The sequence below is a fragment of the Scyliorhinus torazame genome, chromosome 14 (genome assembly GCF_047496885.1).
Source record: "Scyliorhinus torazame isolate Kashiwa2021f chromosome 14, sScyTor2.1, whole genome shotgun sequence".
Taxonomy (NCBI): Eukaryota; Metazoa; Chordata; class Chondrichthyes; order Carcharhiniformes; family Scyliorhinidae; genus Scyliorhinus; species Scyliorhinus torazame.
In genome coordinates, this window is record NC_092720.1 from 73,008,436 (window position 1) to 73,028,651 (window position 20,216).

A 20,216-nucleotide genomic window follows, 5' to 3' on the forward strand; every position below is an offset into this window, starting at 1 on the left:
TCGTCAACCCCCGAACAGGTGAATAACAGGGAAGCTCCATTGTTCAGCTGACCTGAGGGACCTGACATCAATGAGAAGGAAAGTAAATTTGCAGATTTCTTTCAAAATGGAAGAAAGTTTCCCCCTTTCCTCTGGCCCCCTTCTATTCCTCCCCTGTCCATCCGTCTTCCTTCCCGGCTCCAATACTAACTGGCTCCAATGATAGGAAACATGGCATGTAGAGCAGCACCAGTGTTTAGCAAGAGTTTTTGTCTTATAGGCCTAGAGTCTCTAGGCTGCGGAGGATCATACCCCGGATGTACCCAGAATTTTGCTGGACAGCCCTTTGGAGGTCCCCATGACTACATGGGAATTGCCCGGTAAGTTTTAGCTGCATCTGGAACTTTTCAAGACTGATTTAAGTGGGAGATTTCAGATGGTTCTGACTTGCTTAGCAGAATAGTTACCCAGGAAGACGTTGGAAGGATTAAAACCAGTTCTAACTCCTTGGTAACTATGCTACTAAAACCCCAACTCCCCACTGGATCACCTGACTAACCTATCCCAGCCCTGACCACCTGATTATCCTTTTCCCAACCCCCAAACACACCCCACCCTCTCATCCGCTCACCCATTTACCTTTTCATAGCTTGTTCTGGCGGCTTGGGGGGATTTAAACTAGCAGCTTTTACAGCTAGAGCTGTAAAAAGGCAGCATGGCTTGGTTTCCCCCAATGCTGCTACACCAGGAGAAGGATTCGAAGAGCAGGTTTGCTCCACATTTCTCAGGAGGCCTGGTTCAGAGGTCCGGGTGATGAGTGGAGGGGCAATCGAATGGTAATAGCCAGTCCTCGGAAGATTTGGCTCTAAAATTTCTCATAAGCACATCAAAATTACATTTTGTATGCTCACAGGTTTTGCATAAGACGATCCTCAAGAGAGTAATCTTATTCTGCTTCTCCTTCACACCTTTTGAAAGCTTCAACCTCATGACTGAATAATAATAATAATAAACGTTGCCAGGGCTACGTCACAGCCATACAACTGCCATGAACCCGCCAATCCAGAAGAGTTCAGGTATGACAAATGCCAAGACTTGCAGGGGAACAATATTACAGCCAACACTAAAATACATTCAGCCATCTCTCCTGAATCAGTCAATTATTGAAGTGAACTCCTTGGAATTTAAGATGAAATATATCATGTCCTCCTTTAATTAGAAGAGAAACAATATATTTCTCTCTGTGCTGCTCATGCACAGTTAAAATATTGACTGGTTTCACATGATACAACCCATAGGAAAACAACACCTATGTGTGCAAATATGTGGATCCATAATAATTTCTAATGAATCACTTCATAAATTATTCACAATAAGTAATGTCACTGTCTGGTTCTTCAATTGATAGATAAACTAAACCCTGTCAGTCAACTAACTCTTATGTTGATGCAAAAGCAAGCTACTGCAGTTGCTGAAAATCTGAAATCAAAGCAGAACATTCTGGAAAGCAGCATCGATAGAGAGAAGCAGAGTTAATCGGCCAGATTTGAGCTACCGTCGAGTCAGGAAACTCCCTGACTTGGTAAACCTGCCTCGATTATAAAAAGCCCTATGACATGCAACTTTAGAACCAGGAAAGTGGGCGCTTAATTGAGTGTGGCATGTCAAACATAGAAGCAGATTGGAGGCGGCCTCAGTGGTGGGTGTACTAAGACCGGCCAGTTAGAAGGCCCACCTCAGTTCTCTGGGACTTTGTTGGCAATTATTTTAGAAGCTGTTTGGTGCTCCAGCCCTCAATGCCTCACCCCCCCCCCCCCCACCTCCTATTCAATCCCCATGCCCTTCTACTTGCCCCTCATCCCTCCATGCCACTTCTTATCCACCCATGTCACATCAGGTATTTGCCCAGGATCCACTATGGATAATCATCAGGAGCCATGTAAATTAGAAAAAATTAAACTTCTAGCAAATTAAACTTCTAGCAATCTAGTAGAGATCATACACATGTGATCCAGAAAATGCTCTCATTCATGAAATCCACACAAAAATATTAAATCCCCTCAAGGATTTGATCGGTTTCCAAACAAACATCTAGCCAGTAACCACATCAAATGTAGATAATCCTTTAAAAGACTCATTAAGCTGTTATCAAAAACGTGAGCTTGACCCCCTGCTGCAATAAGTGCATTTTGAGCTTTTGAAACTCAGCCAAGCATCCATAATAGCCTGTGGGAAATGGCAACAATGAACCCTGTTGAAACAGCAGGTGCAAATAGTAGTATGTTTTCTTCTAACCTGCACAGATGGCCTGTTAATAAAACCAGTCCAGCAGCTGTTTTAAAAAAAAAACCTCTGACAATGTCAGCCCTTTTTGTGTTAGTTTTTAAAGACCTGGGAATTTAATAGAATTTACAGTGCAGAAGGAGGCCATTCGGCCCATCGAGCCTGCACCGGCTCTTTGAAAGAGCACCCTACCCAAGCCCACACCTCCTCCCCATAACCCAGTAACCCCACCCAACACTAAGTACAATTTTGGACACTAAGGGCAATTTAGCATGGCCAATCCGCCTAACCTGCACATCTTTGGACTGTGGGAGGAAACCGGAGCACACGGAGGAAACCCACGCACACACGGGGAGAACGTGCAGATTCCGCACACACGGGGAGAACATGCAGATTCCGCACAGACAGTGACCCAAGCCGGGAATTGAAACTGGGACCTTGGAGCTGTGAAGCAATTGTGCTGACCACCATGCTACCGTGCTGCCCTTAAATAAAATCAGGCTTTATCAACGATGTTTACATCATAAATTCATGTCTCTCACACCACAGGTTAAGACCCTTGAAATAGCAAAACTAAGGTTTGTATGAACACAACACTAATTCAAATGGCCCTTTTAAGTTTGGACTGCCCCTGTGATTCATTTCCTGCCATCTTCCCCCACTTGTATGAATGGGGGTGGGACTTCTGAATTTGGATCTTGCCTGCCATTTTTGAAGGCCTCGAGTCTATCCGCCTCTGTGAAAATCTGGCCGATGTTTCAGGCCTATTACTTTCCATTAATAATAGCCTTTAGTATTGTCACCAGTAGGTATACATTAAAACTGCAATGAAGTTACTGGGAAAATCCAGTAGTCTCCACGCTCCGGCGCCTGTTCAGGTACACCGAGGGAGAATTCAGAATGTCCAATTCACCTAACAGCACGTTTTTCGGGACTTGTGGGAGGAAACCGGAGCACCCGGAGGACACCCACACAGTTACGGGGAGACCGTGCAGACTCCGCACAGACGGAAGAACATCTGATGAAAGTTCACAAACCTGAAATGTTGTCTCGATAGTTGTTGTAATCACTGCTTTTGCCTTTGTTCATGTAGTGATCAGTCTTTGCATCAAACATGTACTGAGACACCACTCCTTCCCTCCAAGAAGTTCATGCAGGTTTTGCAGGAATGCCTATTTCCATTGCTTATTAAGTTTGAGCAGTAAAGCATCAACACCTGGAGCTTTGCTGTTGGAAAGCGAGTCAAAGTTCCTCGACTGTGGGTTTGGTAACCCGCTCTGCCATGACAGGCAAACTCTCGAAGGTGTCTCGAGCTTTTTCGGTGATCAGTTTCTCCCTACAGTACAACTCGAGGTATTGTTTCACCCATGTCCCCAACTGTTCATTGCAATCGATGCTGACCTCCTCTGCCTTTGTTTTCGGTGGAGCTGTTTTCTTTTCTGTTGCCTTTTTGATCACATCATACATGCCCTTAGCATTCCATGTGTCTGAGGATATCTGGATAGTCTGGCAAAGCTGTGACCAGTATAAACAGGTAGTCTTGGTGCATTGCCTAACAGTCTATTAGACTTAAATTCTAGCAGATCTTGGAGCATTCAGAGTCTGCTCACCCAGACCACGCTTGCAATTAATGAGAACGGATAGCTTGGCTTCAAAGACTGCTGTCAACCTCAAACCAATCCGAGGTTTCTGCCCTGGTTTCCCATGTGTAGGATGGTAAATCGACTGGATTGACAGGTGCTGACCAGCATTTCCACACACAAGCCGCACAAAATGGAACGTACTTCTGTGGTATTATAGGTATTATGATACCATTGGTAGAAACTGTATGCTTTCTATTGGTTAGGATGTATGGTAGCTCTGCCCTGCTAGGCGGGGTATAAGAACCCGTGCCGCCCAGCAGCCTTCATTCTGTACCTGAGCTGCTGGGGGAAACAACTAGCTTATTAAAGCCTTCAGTTGGACTACAACCTCGCTTTAGTGGTCATTGATCGTGCATCAATTTAATAAGCTAGTTTTTTTAAAGAAGAAAGGATGGAGCTCCGAATCAAGCCGGAGTGTCTGCAACTTAGCCCCCACGCGGCAAACTCAGCGGCAATCTTTAAGCACTGGCTGGCGTGCTTTAAAGGGTATCTCGAGATGGCCGAAAACGCATCCGAAAACGGAGAGCTGCAAGTGAAACTGCAAGTCCTGCACTCAAGGTGAGCCCGGAGATTTACACCCTCGTCGAGGAAGCGGAAGACTTCGCTGCAGCAATAGAGCTGCTAAAAGGACACTATATTCACCCGGTAAACCAGGTCTACACCCGGCACCTGCTTGCAGCAAGGCGACAAACCCTTGGGGAATCGCTGGAAGAATTCTACTGTGCATTCCTGGTGTTGGGAAGAAACTGCAGCTGCCCGCAGGTTTCGGCGAGCGAACACACGGAACTCTTAGTCCGGGATGCTTTCGTGGCAGGTATGCTATCCTCACAAATCCGCATACAACTGTTAGAAAAAGACACCCTGTGTCTCAGGGAGGGTCGGGCCCTTGCAGGTTCCCTGGACGTGGCCTCCAGGAACGCCCAAGCTTACATTCCCGACTGCGCGGCAGGCCCATGGGCAGCGTGGAACCCCTCCGCGGCTGACCCAGAGACTTCCCCCATCCCCCCACAGGCATTCGCTGCAAGGCGGCCTGGCAACCCCGGGGAGCCCCGCTGCTACTTTTGCGGGCAGGACAAGCACCCCCACCAGCGCTGCCCGGCCCACGCATCCACCTGCAAGGGATGCGGCAAAAAGGGTCATTGTGTGGGGGTATGTCAGGCCCGTGCGGCTGTTGCGGTCTCCGGCGGCGAATGCGGACCACAACCACAAACCTCTCCACGGGCCCCGTGCGGCCAACGCTTACCGCCATCTTCATATTCCAGGGCCACGTGCGGACCCCAGGCGCCGCCATCTTGTTCCACGGACGCCACGTTGGAGGGATGGGCGCCGCCATTTTGTGCACCCCCAGCCATGTGCGACCAATGGCAGCCGCCATCTTGGATGAACCCCCAGGACCCCAGCTCGGCTGACCATGCAATGCCCGAAGAGAACTCTCAACTGCTGCGATTAGCCTCGGTGACCCTGGATCAGTCTCGGCCTCGACCACTCTCAATTGCTACGACGACCGTATTCATCAACGGGCATGAGACGTCCTGCCTACTCGACTCTGGGAGCACGGAGAGCTTCATGCACCCTGACACGGTAAGGCACTGTTCTCTCCTCATCCACCCCGTTCATCAAAAAATCTCCCTTGCCTCCGGTTCACACACACTGGAGATAAAAGGGGTTTTGTGCAGCAAACCTCACAGTCTAGGGAAGGGAGTTCAAAAATTTCCGTCTGTACGTCCTTCCCCACCTCTGCGCAGCTACACTCCTGGGTTTAGACTTCCAATGTAACCTTCAAATTCGGCGGTCCTATACCCCCTTTACTGTCTGCGGCCTCGCGACCCTTCAGGTCGACCCGCCTTCCCTGTTTGCGAACCTCACCCCGGATTGCAAACCCGTCGCCACCAGGAGCAGACGCTACAGTGCCCAGGACCAGATCTTTATTAGGTTAGAGGTCCAAAGGCTACTGAGGGAAGGGGTCATTGAAGCCAGTAACAGCCACTGGAGAGCTCAAGTAGTGGTGGTAAAGACCGGGGAGAAGCATAGGATGGTCATCGACTACAGTCAGACCATCAACAGGTTTACGCAGCTGGACGCGTACCCGCTCCCCCGCATATCCGACCTGGTAAACAGGATCGCGCATTATAAGGTCTTCTCCACGGTGGATCTCAAGTCCGCCTACCACCAGCTTCCCATCCGCACTAGTGAACGCAAATACACTGCCTTTGAGGCAGATGGGCGGCTCTATCACTTCTTAAGGGTTCCCTTTGGTGTCACTAACGGGGTCTCGGTCTTCCAACGAGAGATGGACCGAATGGTTGACCGGTACGGTTTACGGGCAACATTCCCGCATCTCGATAATGTCACCATCTGCGGCCATGACCAGCAGGACCACGACACCAACCTCCGAAAATTTCTCCAGACCGCTAAAATCTTTAACGTTACATACAACAAGGATAAATGCATGTTTAGCACTGATCGTCTAGCCATCCTCGGCTACGTTGTGCGAAATGGAGTTATAGGCCCTGACCCTGAACGCATGCGCCCCCTTATGGAGTTCCTCCTCCCTCACTGCTCCAAGGCCCTGAAGCGCTGCCTAGGTTTTTTTTTAGCTACTACGCCCAGTGGGTCCCCAACTATGTGGACAAAGCCCGTCCCCTGATCCAATCCACAGCTTTTCCCCTGTCGATAGAGGCCCGCCAGGTCTTCAGCCGCATCAAAGCAGACATTGCAAAGGCCATGATGCACGCCAACGACGAGTCCCTCCCCTTCCAGGTCGAGAACGATGCGTCCGACATAGCTCTGGCGGCCACCCTCAACCAAGCGGGCAGACCCGTGGCCTTCTTCTCTCATACCCTCCATGCTTCCAAAATCCACCATTCCTCAGTCAAAAAGGAAGCCCAGGCCATAGTAGAAGCTGAGTGACATTGGAGGCATTACCTGGCCGGCAGGAGATTCACTCTCCTCACGGACCAACGGTCGGTTGCTTTCATGTTTGATAACGCACAGCGGGGCAGGATAAAAAAACGACAAGATCTTGCGGTGGAGGTCGAACTCTCCACCTACAAATACGAGATCGTGTATCGTCCCGGGAAGCTAAACGAGCCTCCTGACGCCCTGTCCCGCGGCACATGTGCCATTGCACAAGTGGACCGCCTCCGAGCCCTCCACGAGGACCTCTGCCACCCGGGGGTCACTCGCTTTTTCCACTTTATCAAGACCAGCAACCTGCCCTACTCCATCGAGGAGGTCAGGACAGCCACCAGGGACTGCCAAATCTGCGCGGAGTGCAAACCGCACTTCTACCGACCAGAGAAAGCGCACCTGATAAAGGCTTCCCGTTCCTTTGAACGCTGCAGCATGGACTTCAAAGGCCCCCTCCCCTCCACCGACCGCAACACGTACTTCCTGAACGTGATTGGCGAGTACTCCCAGTTCCCATTCGCCATCCCCTGCCCCGACATGACCGCAACCACTGTCATCAAGGTCCTCCATAGCATCTTTGCACTGTTCGGGTTCCCCGCTTACATACATAGTGATAGGGGGTCCTCCTTTATGAGCGACGAACTGCGTCAATTCCTGCTCAGCAAGGGCATCGCCTCGAGCAGGACGACCAGTTACAACCCCCGGGGTAACGGACAGGGAGAATGGAACGGTCTGGAAGACCGTCCTACTGGCCCTACGGTCCAGGAACCTCCCAGTCTCCCGCTGGCAGGAAGTCCTCCCGGATGCCCTCCACTCCATCCGGTCACTGCTTTGTACGACCACCAACCAGACACCTCACGAACGTCTCCTTGTTTTCCCTAGGAAGTCCTCCTCTGGGACCTCTCTCCCGACCTGGCTGGCAGCACCCGGACCCATCCTGCTCCGAAAACACGTGCGGGCGCAAAAGTCGGACCTGTTTGTCGAGAGGGTCCATCTGTTCCATGCTAACCCCCAGTATGCCTACGTGGCGTACCCCGACGGCCGACAAGATATGGTCTCCCTACGGGACCTGCCGCCTGCCAGAACCCCACGCACATCCCAGCCACCAGTCCCACCCTCCCCTCCACCACAGCACCTTACAGGAGGATCGGTCCTTACGCCGGCCCCGTCTAGGCCCCCCCACCCACCGACGCCCCCCGCAGGCGCTCCCTTCCCAGGTCAACCGTTTTCCCCACCAGCGCCGTCTAGGGGTGCCGAAGCTGCCATGGAGATCGAAGCCACGCGCCCGGAGTCACAGACACCCGAGCCTCCGCCGGAGTCACCACCGAAGCTCCGACGATCACAGAGGACGACCAGGGCCCCCAATCGACTGATTGCTTCATTTTAATTGTAAACTGTAAATGTAAACCATCAAATGTACATAGCTATCAGAATTGTAAGTAGTTACTAAACACTGTACGGAGGTATTACGGTACCTCCATAACTAATTATACCACGTTGCCATGTCTTGTAGTTTCAGGCCACCACACCCTACGGACTCTTTTTTAACAGGGGGTGAATGTGGTATTATAGGTATTACGGTACCTGATAGGCTGAAGCACCATTGGTGGAAACTGTATGCATTCTATTGGTTAGGATATGGTAGCTCCGCCCTGCTTGGCGGGGTATAAGAACCCGTGCCGCCCCAGCAGCCTTCATTCTGTACCTGAGCTGCTGGGGGAAACATCTAGCTTATTAAAGCCTTCAGTTGGACTACAACCTCGCTTTAGTGGTCATTGATCTTGCATCAACTTCCAAACACCATTTACAAGACTGCACCATTTAGTTTCCTGCAAGAAAATTCTAGATTTGACTGAATAATGAAATAGATCAAGTAAGTGAACTAAATAACTCAGGATATTTTTCAAAAAGTATATGGCTGTCTTTTTTTTCTTCTTGCCTGAAATTGGTCTGCGCTAACCTGTTAGCACAGCTTAGGCTTCCATTAAACAAGACTGCAGAGCTGCAATATGATCTTCCCACTAAGAAAAGATTGGTTTTGTCTTGTATATTGCAGTTTTACAGTTGTGCATTTTGAAGAAGATTTGAATGCACTGAGGTAGTTTTTAAACTTGCTGACTGTGCTTCAAACTGGCCTTAAAACTGGCCATGTAGGTTGGGCACAGATATTAAACAACTCTATTTCATTTTCCATTGAAAACAATTGAAAGGAAAATGATGCAGTTTCTATAATGGGCAGCCAATCCTCCACACCAGCTTCAGATGTGGGTAATAAATTGAAAGACTACCTCCCAAGTTTCCAAGCAATTTGTTAATTTTGTTTTCACTTCAGAGGGCGAGTCTGAATCTAGAATCCCTACAACGCAAAAAGAGGCCATTCGGCCCATCAAGTCTGCACTGGCCCTCTGAAAGAGTACCCTCCCTCGACCCCCCCCCCCTTCGCTCTATCCCCATAACCTTGGGCACTAAGGGGCAATTTAACATGACCATTCCACCTAATCTGCACATCATTGGACAATGGGAGGAAACCGGAGCACCCGTGGTAATCCCTTGCAGCCACGAGGAGACTATGCAAACTCCACACAGACACCCACCCAAGGTTAGAATACTGAGAGAGAGTATCTGTGGTAGCTATTGACAAAACAAAATACAGAGGTGATAATGTAATTGTGAAATGTGCATCTTTTTCTAATCTAAAAACCTTATTTGCGAGGAGATTATTTTGTAAAACACAAGCAATTTAGTCGGTGCTCCGAGATACTGATATTGCCCCAGTCAGTCCTCCTGAATGCTGTAGCCTCTTTGCTTTGTATTCTCAGACCCTGTCTGGCCCTAAAGCTTTGCAGACCAAAGCACACTCCTTCCCAGTATTTCAGGCACAGGAATCCACTCATCAATACCACCAGATAGCTGGGAGACTGTCTCCGGTTTTGCAAGATCTGACACAACATGATGGGCTAGATAGCTTTTTCCTGTGCTCGCCCTTTATTTCATTATCTGCCTGTCTTTTCTACCCAAAATGCTCCATCACCAGTAATGACAGACTTCGGTATGTCCACTCTTCTCAATCAATGAAGTAAGAACCTTGGGCTTTCAGTGTTTGCCCTGTAGTGTCAAAGTAACCCAAGGTGCTCCCAACCCCAAATCGGTCAGATTTTGATACCTATCCCCGGCACTGTCGGGGATCAAAACCTCTCTGAAAGCAGCACTCACCCTACCCACCAAGACTGGGAACTCTACCACCACAGTTGTGGCACACCTTATATCACACTGTTCCAGACTCTAGCCCTCTCCCTGGTGCATGCACTTTTCATCCTCTACCATCATAAGTAATAAAACATTGATGGTTTGCATAGAAAAATCTTAGTTTATCATAGATTTTGGCAAGTGACAGGGAAGTTAAAATTACATTAAAATTTACCAGCTGTTAGCACTGACGGTTCTATATCACTCTTTCAAGTTTATTATTATAAAGTGAAAGCCGGCCCTGACAGCAGTAGCTATAATGACAAGGGACTTGGACATTTTGCCAAGGAAGGATTTATTCTCTACCTAACCTCCCAAAATCCTGCTGAGATCCTGTGAATTGAGATTTTCCTGCTTATCTTTTCTGGATGTCACTCCTAATGGACTCCCAACTAGTATTCCAAGGAGAAAAGGATGCACAATTAGGTCCACCTGTCCCACTTCCATCAGTGCCTTTGCACATTCAGTACAGATACTTCCTCCTTTGCCTTACCTCCCCTGCCTACACCCTCCCCCATCTGTCTGAAAATCTGGAAATGCCTTGGCAATATAATAGGGTATGTTTGCCATCGCTCTTCTTTTCATCTTGGTTTTGAATCAATTTTCCAAGACGTACAGGAAAGGAAACTCTGCGTCAATACTTCAACTGAACAACGCATGAATCCTTAATTTTTACATTTCCTAATTTTGTTAAAGTAGCTATACAATTATATACTGCTGATATGTAATTATAATGCTTTAAAGCAGAATTGGAGTAATCTATGAGCACTGTTATGGACAGGAGAGAAACAGTCGAACTGCCCTGATTTCCCCTCCCCACCTGTCTGTAAGTAGTTGAATTATTTTAAAAGTTTGTGGTGGTGTATTTTCCCAAATGCTTGCTTTGTGAGATCCAATTTACTAATAACCTTATGCTTAACTTGGAAGGTTAGTTTAATTGACATTCAAAACCCGAGGGAAAGAGTATCCACAACTTCCCATTACACCACACACACAACACACCATACAGACACATATATATACATACACACATATATACACACACACACACACATACACATAGACTCACACAGACACATACATACATATACACACACCACACACATGCAGTAATCGGGGGATAGAAACAGGAGTCTTCATACAAGGACCACAGAAATGAATGTTAGTTCACGTGAGCCCAGAGTAAGAGTGCAATGAGACATTATTTTGCATTAAGAGTTCAAGTTCAGCTAACTGAAGACAGGAGTTGTAGGGTTCACTTTGCAGTTGAGTGGATTCCACAGATGAAGTGATCAGTTCTGTAGGTGATGGTAGGGGATCTTCCAGCAAAGACAGTCTAGGATAGCCGAGAGATGGTAACCGACTGCTTGGTACTGTCCAGTTGATTAAATAACAAACTGAGGATTTCTCAATTCTCAAAAGCAGATAGAGATTTCAAAATGGTCACTCGAGTTATTTGCCCTTCGTTCTCCACATTGACCTCAAAAAGGGATCTTTCTCGAGTGTCTGGAACTGGCTTTGATTGAGCAGTGAATGTCCCAGACATTAATTATTGAAATAGTTCCCATTCCTATTGAGGGTCTGATGTCGGGAAGCTGTTATCAAGGTAGACCCAGCGACTCCACTGGAGAGGTGAGCTTATCAGGTGCAAATGACCTACATTTGGTTCCCTTTTGAAAAGGCCCTGGGTGGTCCCAAATATGAAATGAGCCTGTTAGCAACTCTGCTCGCATAATGAATTTTGATGAGCGAATCTCCTATTTTTTACGACAAGGAGTCTGAGGAATGAGATACCACTGGCTGAGGAAATATTAGGGTAGGTCTTAGACAAAGGGCCAACCATGTGACCACGTGACGTGTAGTTGCCTTGTTTTGGTTCAGCAGAAAGGCAATTTTTTTAAATGGCGAAAGAATAAAGTTCTGGATTTCTTTTTGTAACTTATGGAACACAACACCAAACATTTGTGAGTACAAATAGTTTGCCATGAATAATTTGGTGTTTGAAGATGGATATGCTGCGGAATTCTCCGTTGGCAAGATCCTCCGCTTCGCTGGCAGCACGCCACTCCTCTGGGTTTCCCGACGGCATGGGGGTGCCCACAATGGGAAACCCCTTTGGCCGGTTGCGGTAAAGGAGAATCCCCCTGCCGGGGGTGGGTGGGGGCACTGCACCAGAAAACGGGGTTGGCGGGACGGAGAATCCAGGATATTTTACTTTGGTGAAAAATATTTGCACTGGTTCCAAATTCTTAGAGATACCTCACAGAAATGTTTGCCACAAAAAATCTAAATGTTTGCAATCGCCACCATTATTGTGGGAATCACAGCAAGCTCCATTTTTGTTACCATTCTGGGCACCTTTTGATTCATGTGCAGGAAATTGCCCCTGTGCTTATTGCCATTCAATTGTAATTCATTTGATCATGTTACTTTCTACCATCTAGTACATATAGATTTGAAGACTTTACCTGTCATTTTTAGCTGATCAATTCAACAATTTTTTTTGTCTATGAAAGTTGGCAGTTGGATGACCTTGTTTAGGGCTAACATTTTGAATGACTTGTTTTCATGTCTTTCCTCGAGGCTTTTTAAATTATGCCCTGAATTTTCAGGGTGGTGAGAATTTGTTGGCCGTCGTCCTGCGTGGCAGGGAATGCATCCCACCAACTCTGACAGGCCCATTGCCATTTTACGCTAAATTATGCATTGATAGGCAGCAGTTACAGAACTGTCAGCCAATCCAATTGGCCAACAGCTCTCCAGCCCCTCCAGGCACAGCACTGCAGTGCCCAGAAGAAGTACTGCAGCACCATGCCGGAATCCAAGTCCCAGGACCTTACTTCAGATAAGCACCAGGGATCCCGCAGGTGGGTGGGTAGGGGATGCTCAGGGGGGGTCGGCGGTGTCTGTGGATAGGTCAGGGTGGGAAGGAGAGCCAGAGATCCCAAGTAGCTGAAGGAAGGGCGCCCCAAATTTCAGATTGAGGTTTTGTGTGTGTCCCCCTCCCCACCACCTTCCTACCCGACATAGAGGTTGTTAACTTATTCTTTGGCACCATGCTCCAACTGGTGACTTAAGGGCCTGGCGGGGCATGGACGGGCTTCCTGTCCGAGGCCCTCTTCTTTCTGCCCCCCCCCCCCCCCCCACCAACTTCCCCCCCAACCATGAAATGGCATATGGGCAGGGGCAGGCAGGATCCTGGAGGAAATCCCCTCCATGCAGTTTTGCTCCTCCCCGCTTTGGCGGGGGTGGGGGGACATAAAATTGTGGTCTACCACTTTTATTACAGGATGTTTGCACTTTGTTACATGTCGCTTTTTATTTCATATATAATTTTGGCTGATAATTCAAGCAACTATTGGTTTCTTTAATATAAATAAAGCAACTGGTATTCTAGAGTTGCTAATTTGGATTTAGGCAGCGGTTGCTTATTCATAATAAGTAAGTGACAATGTAAAAATTCAATGATCACATTGGTCATTAAAGTTATTGGTCCCAATTTATAACCCATTCAAAATCCATCTAGTTGCACACAGTTAAAATTGTATCCGTTATTTCCGAGATGCAGTCAAGTAATCAAGCCTATTCACATTTTATTAAAATTGCGACTGGCTAACTGACATTTAATAAATGCTAATTTTCTTCTAATTATTATAATTATTTTCAGTAAACATTTAACTTAATTTACTGTGAAATTCCCATTGAAAAATCGTTAACCTATTTTTGTGTTATGTAACTTATTAATACTTCTGTATTTATTCTACATTTTATGTCTTAACATAGCCTAATTGTTTTATATGTTTTGATATTTATCGGGACAGGTATTCTTTTGTTGCCTATTGCAAATGTTGAAAGGAATTGGAGTTAATTTTGATCGCCAGTTTCTCCCTTGGCCAATTGTCCCAATTTTACTAACATCTTCTAATGAAGGAAGCCAATTGTGTCTAGGAATATTTAAGGTTGTTTATATGAGAATGAAAAATAAGAATTCATTTGTAATTTGTGCTGGTTTAGCACAGGGCTAAATCGCTGGCTTTGAAACCAGACCAAGGCAGGCCAGCAGCAAGGTTCAATTCCCATACCAGCCTCCCAGAACAGGCGCTGGAATGTGGCGACTAGGGGCTTTTCACAGTAACTTCATTTGAAGCCTACTTGTGACAATAAGCAATTTTCATTTTTTTCATTCATTTCATTAAACTGAAGCTGTCAATTCCCTCAAGTATATTGAGTATTCACCTTTGGTCCATCATGTGTAGCATATCTTGATGCTCTTGTGTATGAACAATCCACGAGAACAAACTCAAAATTACACATGTACAACATGCTACTGTCGTTTACCCTGCCGCTCATTCACACAACCAATTAGGTCTTATCTGCAAAAGATGACAATTAAGTTTCATTTTGAGCATGGTCACTCGGACAAGGCATAACTAATGCTAGTAACAACGCTAAACTCAATATGAGAAATAAAAATAAGAAATATATCTGGGGACTTCCCTTGGCAAGCTATTGTTTGTGCAGAAGCAACTTTAAACAAATTGCAATTCCCAGATCTATTGTAAAAGCATTCTGTTGTTAAAAATAAAACAGAAGATAAAAATTCTATCGGTGAGCCAGAGTGCAGTTTAGCTGCTGCATTGACATTTATTTCATCCTGAATTCTGTCAGATAGAAACTGTAGAAAATCACAGCACTCTTGTCATGCTGTTCTTTGTGGACACCAGCAGCTCAACATCAGTAATTGTTATTTTGCATGACGTTGCCGTCAATGGAAGGGAAACAGCTAAGCCATTATGATCATGGCCCAATAAGAACAGGTTGGCTTTGACCCAAGATGTAGGCATGCAATTTAACTGCAGGATGCAGCAATTTGACACCCCACAACAGCTGAATTGTATGCTTAGCATGGCCACATTGTGAAGCAGTTCTTCCAGTGCCTTGATGATTACACTAGGCGACGAAAGTAAAAAAAACCCAAACTTATTGTTTTCACATTTATTTATATTTTATTCTTGTTTTCCTCAAGTTATTTAATTCAATATTTATTTTCAAGATCTTCAAATCTATCAAGTTACTATTTAAAATATATAAAGAATTATCATAATACGATATATTTTTAAATATTTCAGTCCCAATAGTGACTTGTTTTGAATATTTCAATTTAAATAGTGAACAAGGAAATTACAGCACCTCACTGTGAGTGAAGTAAATCAACACATAGTTGAATATGAAAACCCAAGTGGCTGCTGACTGTTATTTCAGATTGCTTGAACTCTCTGCCGCAGATTTTTCTGATTACATTCCTTTGGCTGCTATTTTTGAAAGAATAATTGTGGAGGTGAAAAAAGTTGATATGAAGGCCTGTTTTAGTTCTTAAATTTGTAACTGTTTGATTGTGAACATGGCATGGTGCTAATACTGATTATTTACATTTCAAAATCCTATGCACACCAGAAGATGTTAAGCTTTTCTTCAAATCATATCAAAACATGTATTTTGAAGAAAATGTCCATAATAAGAGCTTTACACAAGTAAATAATGGCATACAAACAATTCTTGGAGCCCAGAAGCAAGGTGGATAATGAAACACCGAAATATAATTTTGTTATTGCCTGCATTTGACAAACGTGATAAAATTAATAACTTTGTTTTCAAGAAAGTAAAATTCACATAATAATACAATAAATATCTGGACAGCATCATAATATTTTCCTTAATATTTCTTTGCAATTTGTGTGCCATAAAGTTTCCACCTGTGGTACAATGTTTCTGCTGGCCTTAGGGCAAAATGGATGCATTTTTGTGATTGGCCTATCTCTAGCAAGTGGTTCCATGAAGAATATTAGTGATGTAGTGACGATGTTCTTGGATGTTTCCATTGCTCACTTCATGCTTTGGTTACAAAATAATGCTTTTGTTACCAATGTAAAACTTAAAAGTTTGTTTCAATTCTAAGAATGTTATAAAAGTGTTATCATGACTAAAACGTATATTGAAAAGAAAAGTTATAAATTGAACAGTAATAGCTCAAGTCTTTTGACACAAGTCATTGTTGATTTCACTGTTGTAGGGGAAAGGCGCTAGGGCTGCAGATAAGGGTGTTACCATGGTGATGAAGGAGATACCGAGGGAGGAGTCTGGAGAAGGAAAACCCCTCCTCACTGTGACATCACAGGTGGGCAGCATCATGCCAACATCAAGTTGGCATGTGGTCATTCAGTCATGTGAACTGAATGTACGAGGACAATGTTTTGAAACACCGTTTAAGATGAAGACCCTTCCTTAAAAATGATTAATTCAGTTCATAATGATGTAATATCCAATTAATGTTTGCCTAACTGTACCATTATTAACATCCATCCCCATCCTGTATTAATTGCTTTCAAATCATTTCTATCAGAAGGACCCATCGTTTTGAATGTTTATTGGGGGGGGGGGGGAGGGGGAAGAGGGGGCGAGGGGGGTGCATCATTGTTCATTATTTCCTCAAATGCTCTCAGTTTTGAAAAATCTAGATGAGCAGCATTTCTGCTACATTACCTGGACTAAAGTAAAGTCTTGAGTCTCATTATCAGTCTACTCGCATGTAACACACTTTTGAAGGCTGAACACCCTGTACCGTTGCTGAAGTATTCATTTAAAAACCTATTTTTAAGATGAACTTAAGTGCTGCAACTTACAAGCCATGTCAATTTTAAACCCTTAACTGTACATAATATTCATTGAATTAACAAAGGGTAGTCCTGTGAAATAAATATTCAAGAAACTGATTTTGAGCACAAATCATTTTCTTTCCCTCTTGCCAAATCACATCTTGTGCTTTATTTTCTACTTAAAGATCCTAGCTATTTTTGATCCATTGGCATTTGTGATGGCTCATGTTAGTAATGTGCTCTGTCCTTCTATACACGTGATATCTTGCCTTTTAAGTTTTCCTTCATATTGTCATCAGTGTTTTTGTGAGTACTATTTGTGCTACATCTTTATAGACCAAAATATTGTGTTGTACATCAGTATTAACATAAGTATTCCCTTGTTGGTAAATGCAAATCTCTAAATTGATGATTTCTGTATTAAACGGCACATTCAATTTTCACTCTTTTTTTTTTCCTGTTAGGCACAATGAAATGGATAGAATGTATTTTTGACCCTTTCCCATGCAGCGATATTCACAAAAATGTTTGGTGTTGAAAATCTGTAGCTATTTTAATGAATTCCTGCCATAACTTCTGTCAGACAACAGCTGAATACTAAACCTCAAGTTCATGCTTTTGCTTCCTGCATGTTGTATGAGTGGCGTGTCCAGCCACCCCTACAGTATCATCAGCAAGATGTTGGGAGTTATAGTGAAACCGGTATCAATCAGGACCAGGTACAAGAAGGGGTAGATGCGAGGCCAACCTGCATATTTAGGCCAGGATTGGGCCCTGGATTATTGAAGACAAGTGAGGTTAAAAATATTTTGTTTCCTTTATTAACAAATGGCCCTTGACATACTACTTTTGAAGCAATTGAAATTGTTGTCTGTTAAGACAAACAAAGTACCTCAGTTGAAGCAGACATCACGGCAAAAAAAAACTCCAAAAGTAACTCCGGTGTCCAGAAATGCTAACTTCCCCAGGATAATTGCAGTGAAGTGGGAACCACCTGGCAAAACAATTTAAATCGCTAACTTTGAATGATTCAGACAGAAAGAGTTAGAAGACATAAAACCTCTTGTAACTTAAGCATAACTATTTTAAAACACCTAGACCAAGCCCTGCATGAGACGCAGCACCTCCCCATCGCCCCGCCCCCCCCCCACTCTCCCCAACTAACCATCCTACGCTCCCACGGGATTCCATCACTGACAAAGGACTCTCTGCCTCCCATCCAAACTTCTGATAAATTCACATCTGGCTCCCCCACATCGACCTCCGAAGCCTGATCCAGCACAGACCTCCAATCCCTCCCATGACCTTCGATTCACCCTCCCCGACCTCTGACTCCTGTCTCCCCACCCCCATTGCCGACCACCCAAGTCCCATCTACCTTCCTTGGATACTTGCCTTCTCCCGGGCCTGTCAATTTCACTGGGCCCTTTAAACCATCCTGCTTTGGGATGATGCGGCAGGCAGTGCAGCAAAATGAGGGCGAGGCCTTACTGAATTTGACGCTGCTGGACTGCACTGTAGCCTGTGGGAACTCTTATGATGCAGGCCCCTGGCGGCCATCGGAGGTTTCAGAGCAGTTTTAAAAATAAATTTAGAGTACCCAATTCATTTTTTCCAATTAAGGGGCAATTTAGCGTGGTCAATCCACCTAGCCTGCACATCTTTGGGTTATGGGGGTGAAACCCACGCAAACATGGGGAGAATGTGCAAACTCCACACGGACAGTGACCCAGAGCCAGGATCGAACCTGGGACCTCGGCGCCGGGAGACAGCTGGGCTAACCCACTGTGCCACCGTGCTGCCCCAGAGGAGGTAAGTGTGTATTAAAGTCTTGTAATTCCAGCGGGCCATCGCTTTCTGAAGCTAGTTGGAAGTTATAGCTCAAATTGAAATGACATTCCTGGAGTTGATGATTTTACACTCCACCTCCCACCAGTGCCCACTGGAGGTAGAAGACCTCAAGAGTATTGGCAGTGCTCCCTCTCCAGGGACCCCCAGGCATGGGTGTATTGTGGAAGTGAGGCAGGGTAAATGACCCCCATGACCGCCTAACTGTCTCAACCTGTTGTTGGCCTCTTTAGCCAGGACTAGCAGCAGTCTAACGAGGAGATCAGCTAATCTCCTCAATCTCCTCTGCACCTGGTTGCTGAAATAGGAGATGCCACCAAGGTGCCAACATAGAACATAGAAAATACAGCACAGAACAGGCCCTTCGGCCCACGATGTTGTGCCGAACCTTTGTCCTAGATTAATCATAGATTATCATTGAATTTACAGTGCAGAAGGAGGCCATTCGGCCCTTTGAGTCTGCACCAGCTCTTGGAAAGAGCACCCCACCCAAACTCAACACCTCCACCCAACACCAAGGGCAATTTGGACATTAAGGGCAATTTATCATTGGCCAATTCACCTAACCCGCACATCTTTGGACTGTGGGAGGAAACCGGAGCACCCGGAGGAAACCCACGCAGACACGGGGAGGACGTGCAGACTCCGCACAGACAATGACCCAAGCCGGAATCGAACCTGGGACCATGGAGCTGTGAAGCAATTGTGCTATCCACAATGCTACCGTGCTGCCCTTAAGAACAAATAAATCTACACTATATCATTTTACCGTCATCCATGTACCTATCCAATAGCTGCTTGAAGGTCCCTAATGTTTCCGACTCAACTACTTCCACAGGCAGTGCATTCCATGCCCCCACTACTCTCTGGGTAAAGAACCTACCTCTGATATCCCTCCTATATCTTCCACCTTTCACCTTAAATTTATGTCCCCTTGTAATAGTGTGTTCCACCCGGGGAAAAAGTCTCTGACTGTCTACTCTATCTATTCCCCTGATCATCTTATAAACCTCTATCAAGTCGCCCCTCATCCTTCTCCGCTCTAATGAGAAAAGGCCTAGCACCCTCAACCTTTCCTCGTAAGACCTACTCTCCATTCCAGGCAACATCCTGGTAAATCTTCTTTGCACCTTTTCCAGAGCTTCCACATCCTTCCTAAAATGAGGCGACCAGAACTGTACACAGTACTCCAAATGTGGCCTTACCAAAGTTTTGTACAGCTGCATCATCACCTCACGGCTCTTAAATTCAATCCCTCTGTTAATGAACGCGAGCACACCATAGGCCTTCTTCACAGCTCTATCCACTTGAGTGGCAACTTTCAAAGATGTATGAACATAGACCCCAAGATCTCTCTGCTCCTCCACATTGCCAAGAACTCTACCGTTAACCCTATATTCCGCATTCATATTTGTCCTTCCAAAATGGACAACCTCACACTTTTCAGGGTTAAACTCCATCTGCCACTTCTCAGCCCAGCTCTGCATCCTATCTATGTCTCTTTGCAGCCGACAACAGCCTTCCTTACTATCCACAACTCCACCAATCTTCGTATCGTCTGCAAATTTACTGACCCACCCTTCAACTCCCTCATCCAAGTCATTAATGAAAATCGCAAACAGCAGAGGACCCAGAACTGATCCCTGCGGTACGC

At 45.6% G+C, this 20,216-nt stretch overlaps 1 protein-coding gene across 3 annotated transcripts in view; it reads left to right on the top strand.

Moving 5' to 3' along the window:
• LOC140389808 (PEX5-related protein-like) overlaps positions 1 to 20,216 on the top strand; it is a 273,485-nt gene that overhangs the window by 84,208 nt on the left and 169,061 nt on the right. Inside the window, exon 2 of one of the 3 annotated variants that reach the window (XM_072474344.1) lies at positions 16,132 to 16,236. The exons of the other annotated variants lie outside the window; for them this stretch is intronic. Within the exon in view, the coding sequence (XP_072330445.1) occupies positions 16,132 to 16,236 (105 nt within the window). The remainder of the gene's footprint in view (positions 1 to 16,131; positions 16,237 to 20,216) is intronic. 3 annotated transcript variants of the gene reach the window in all.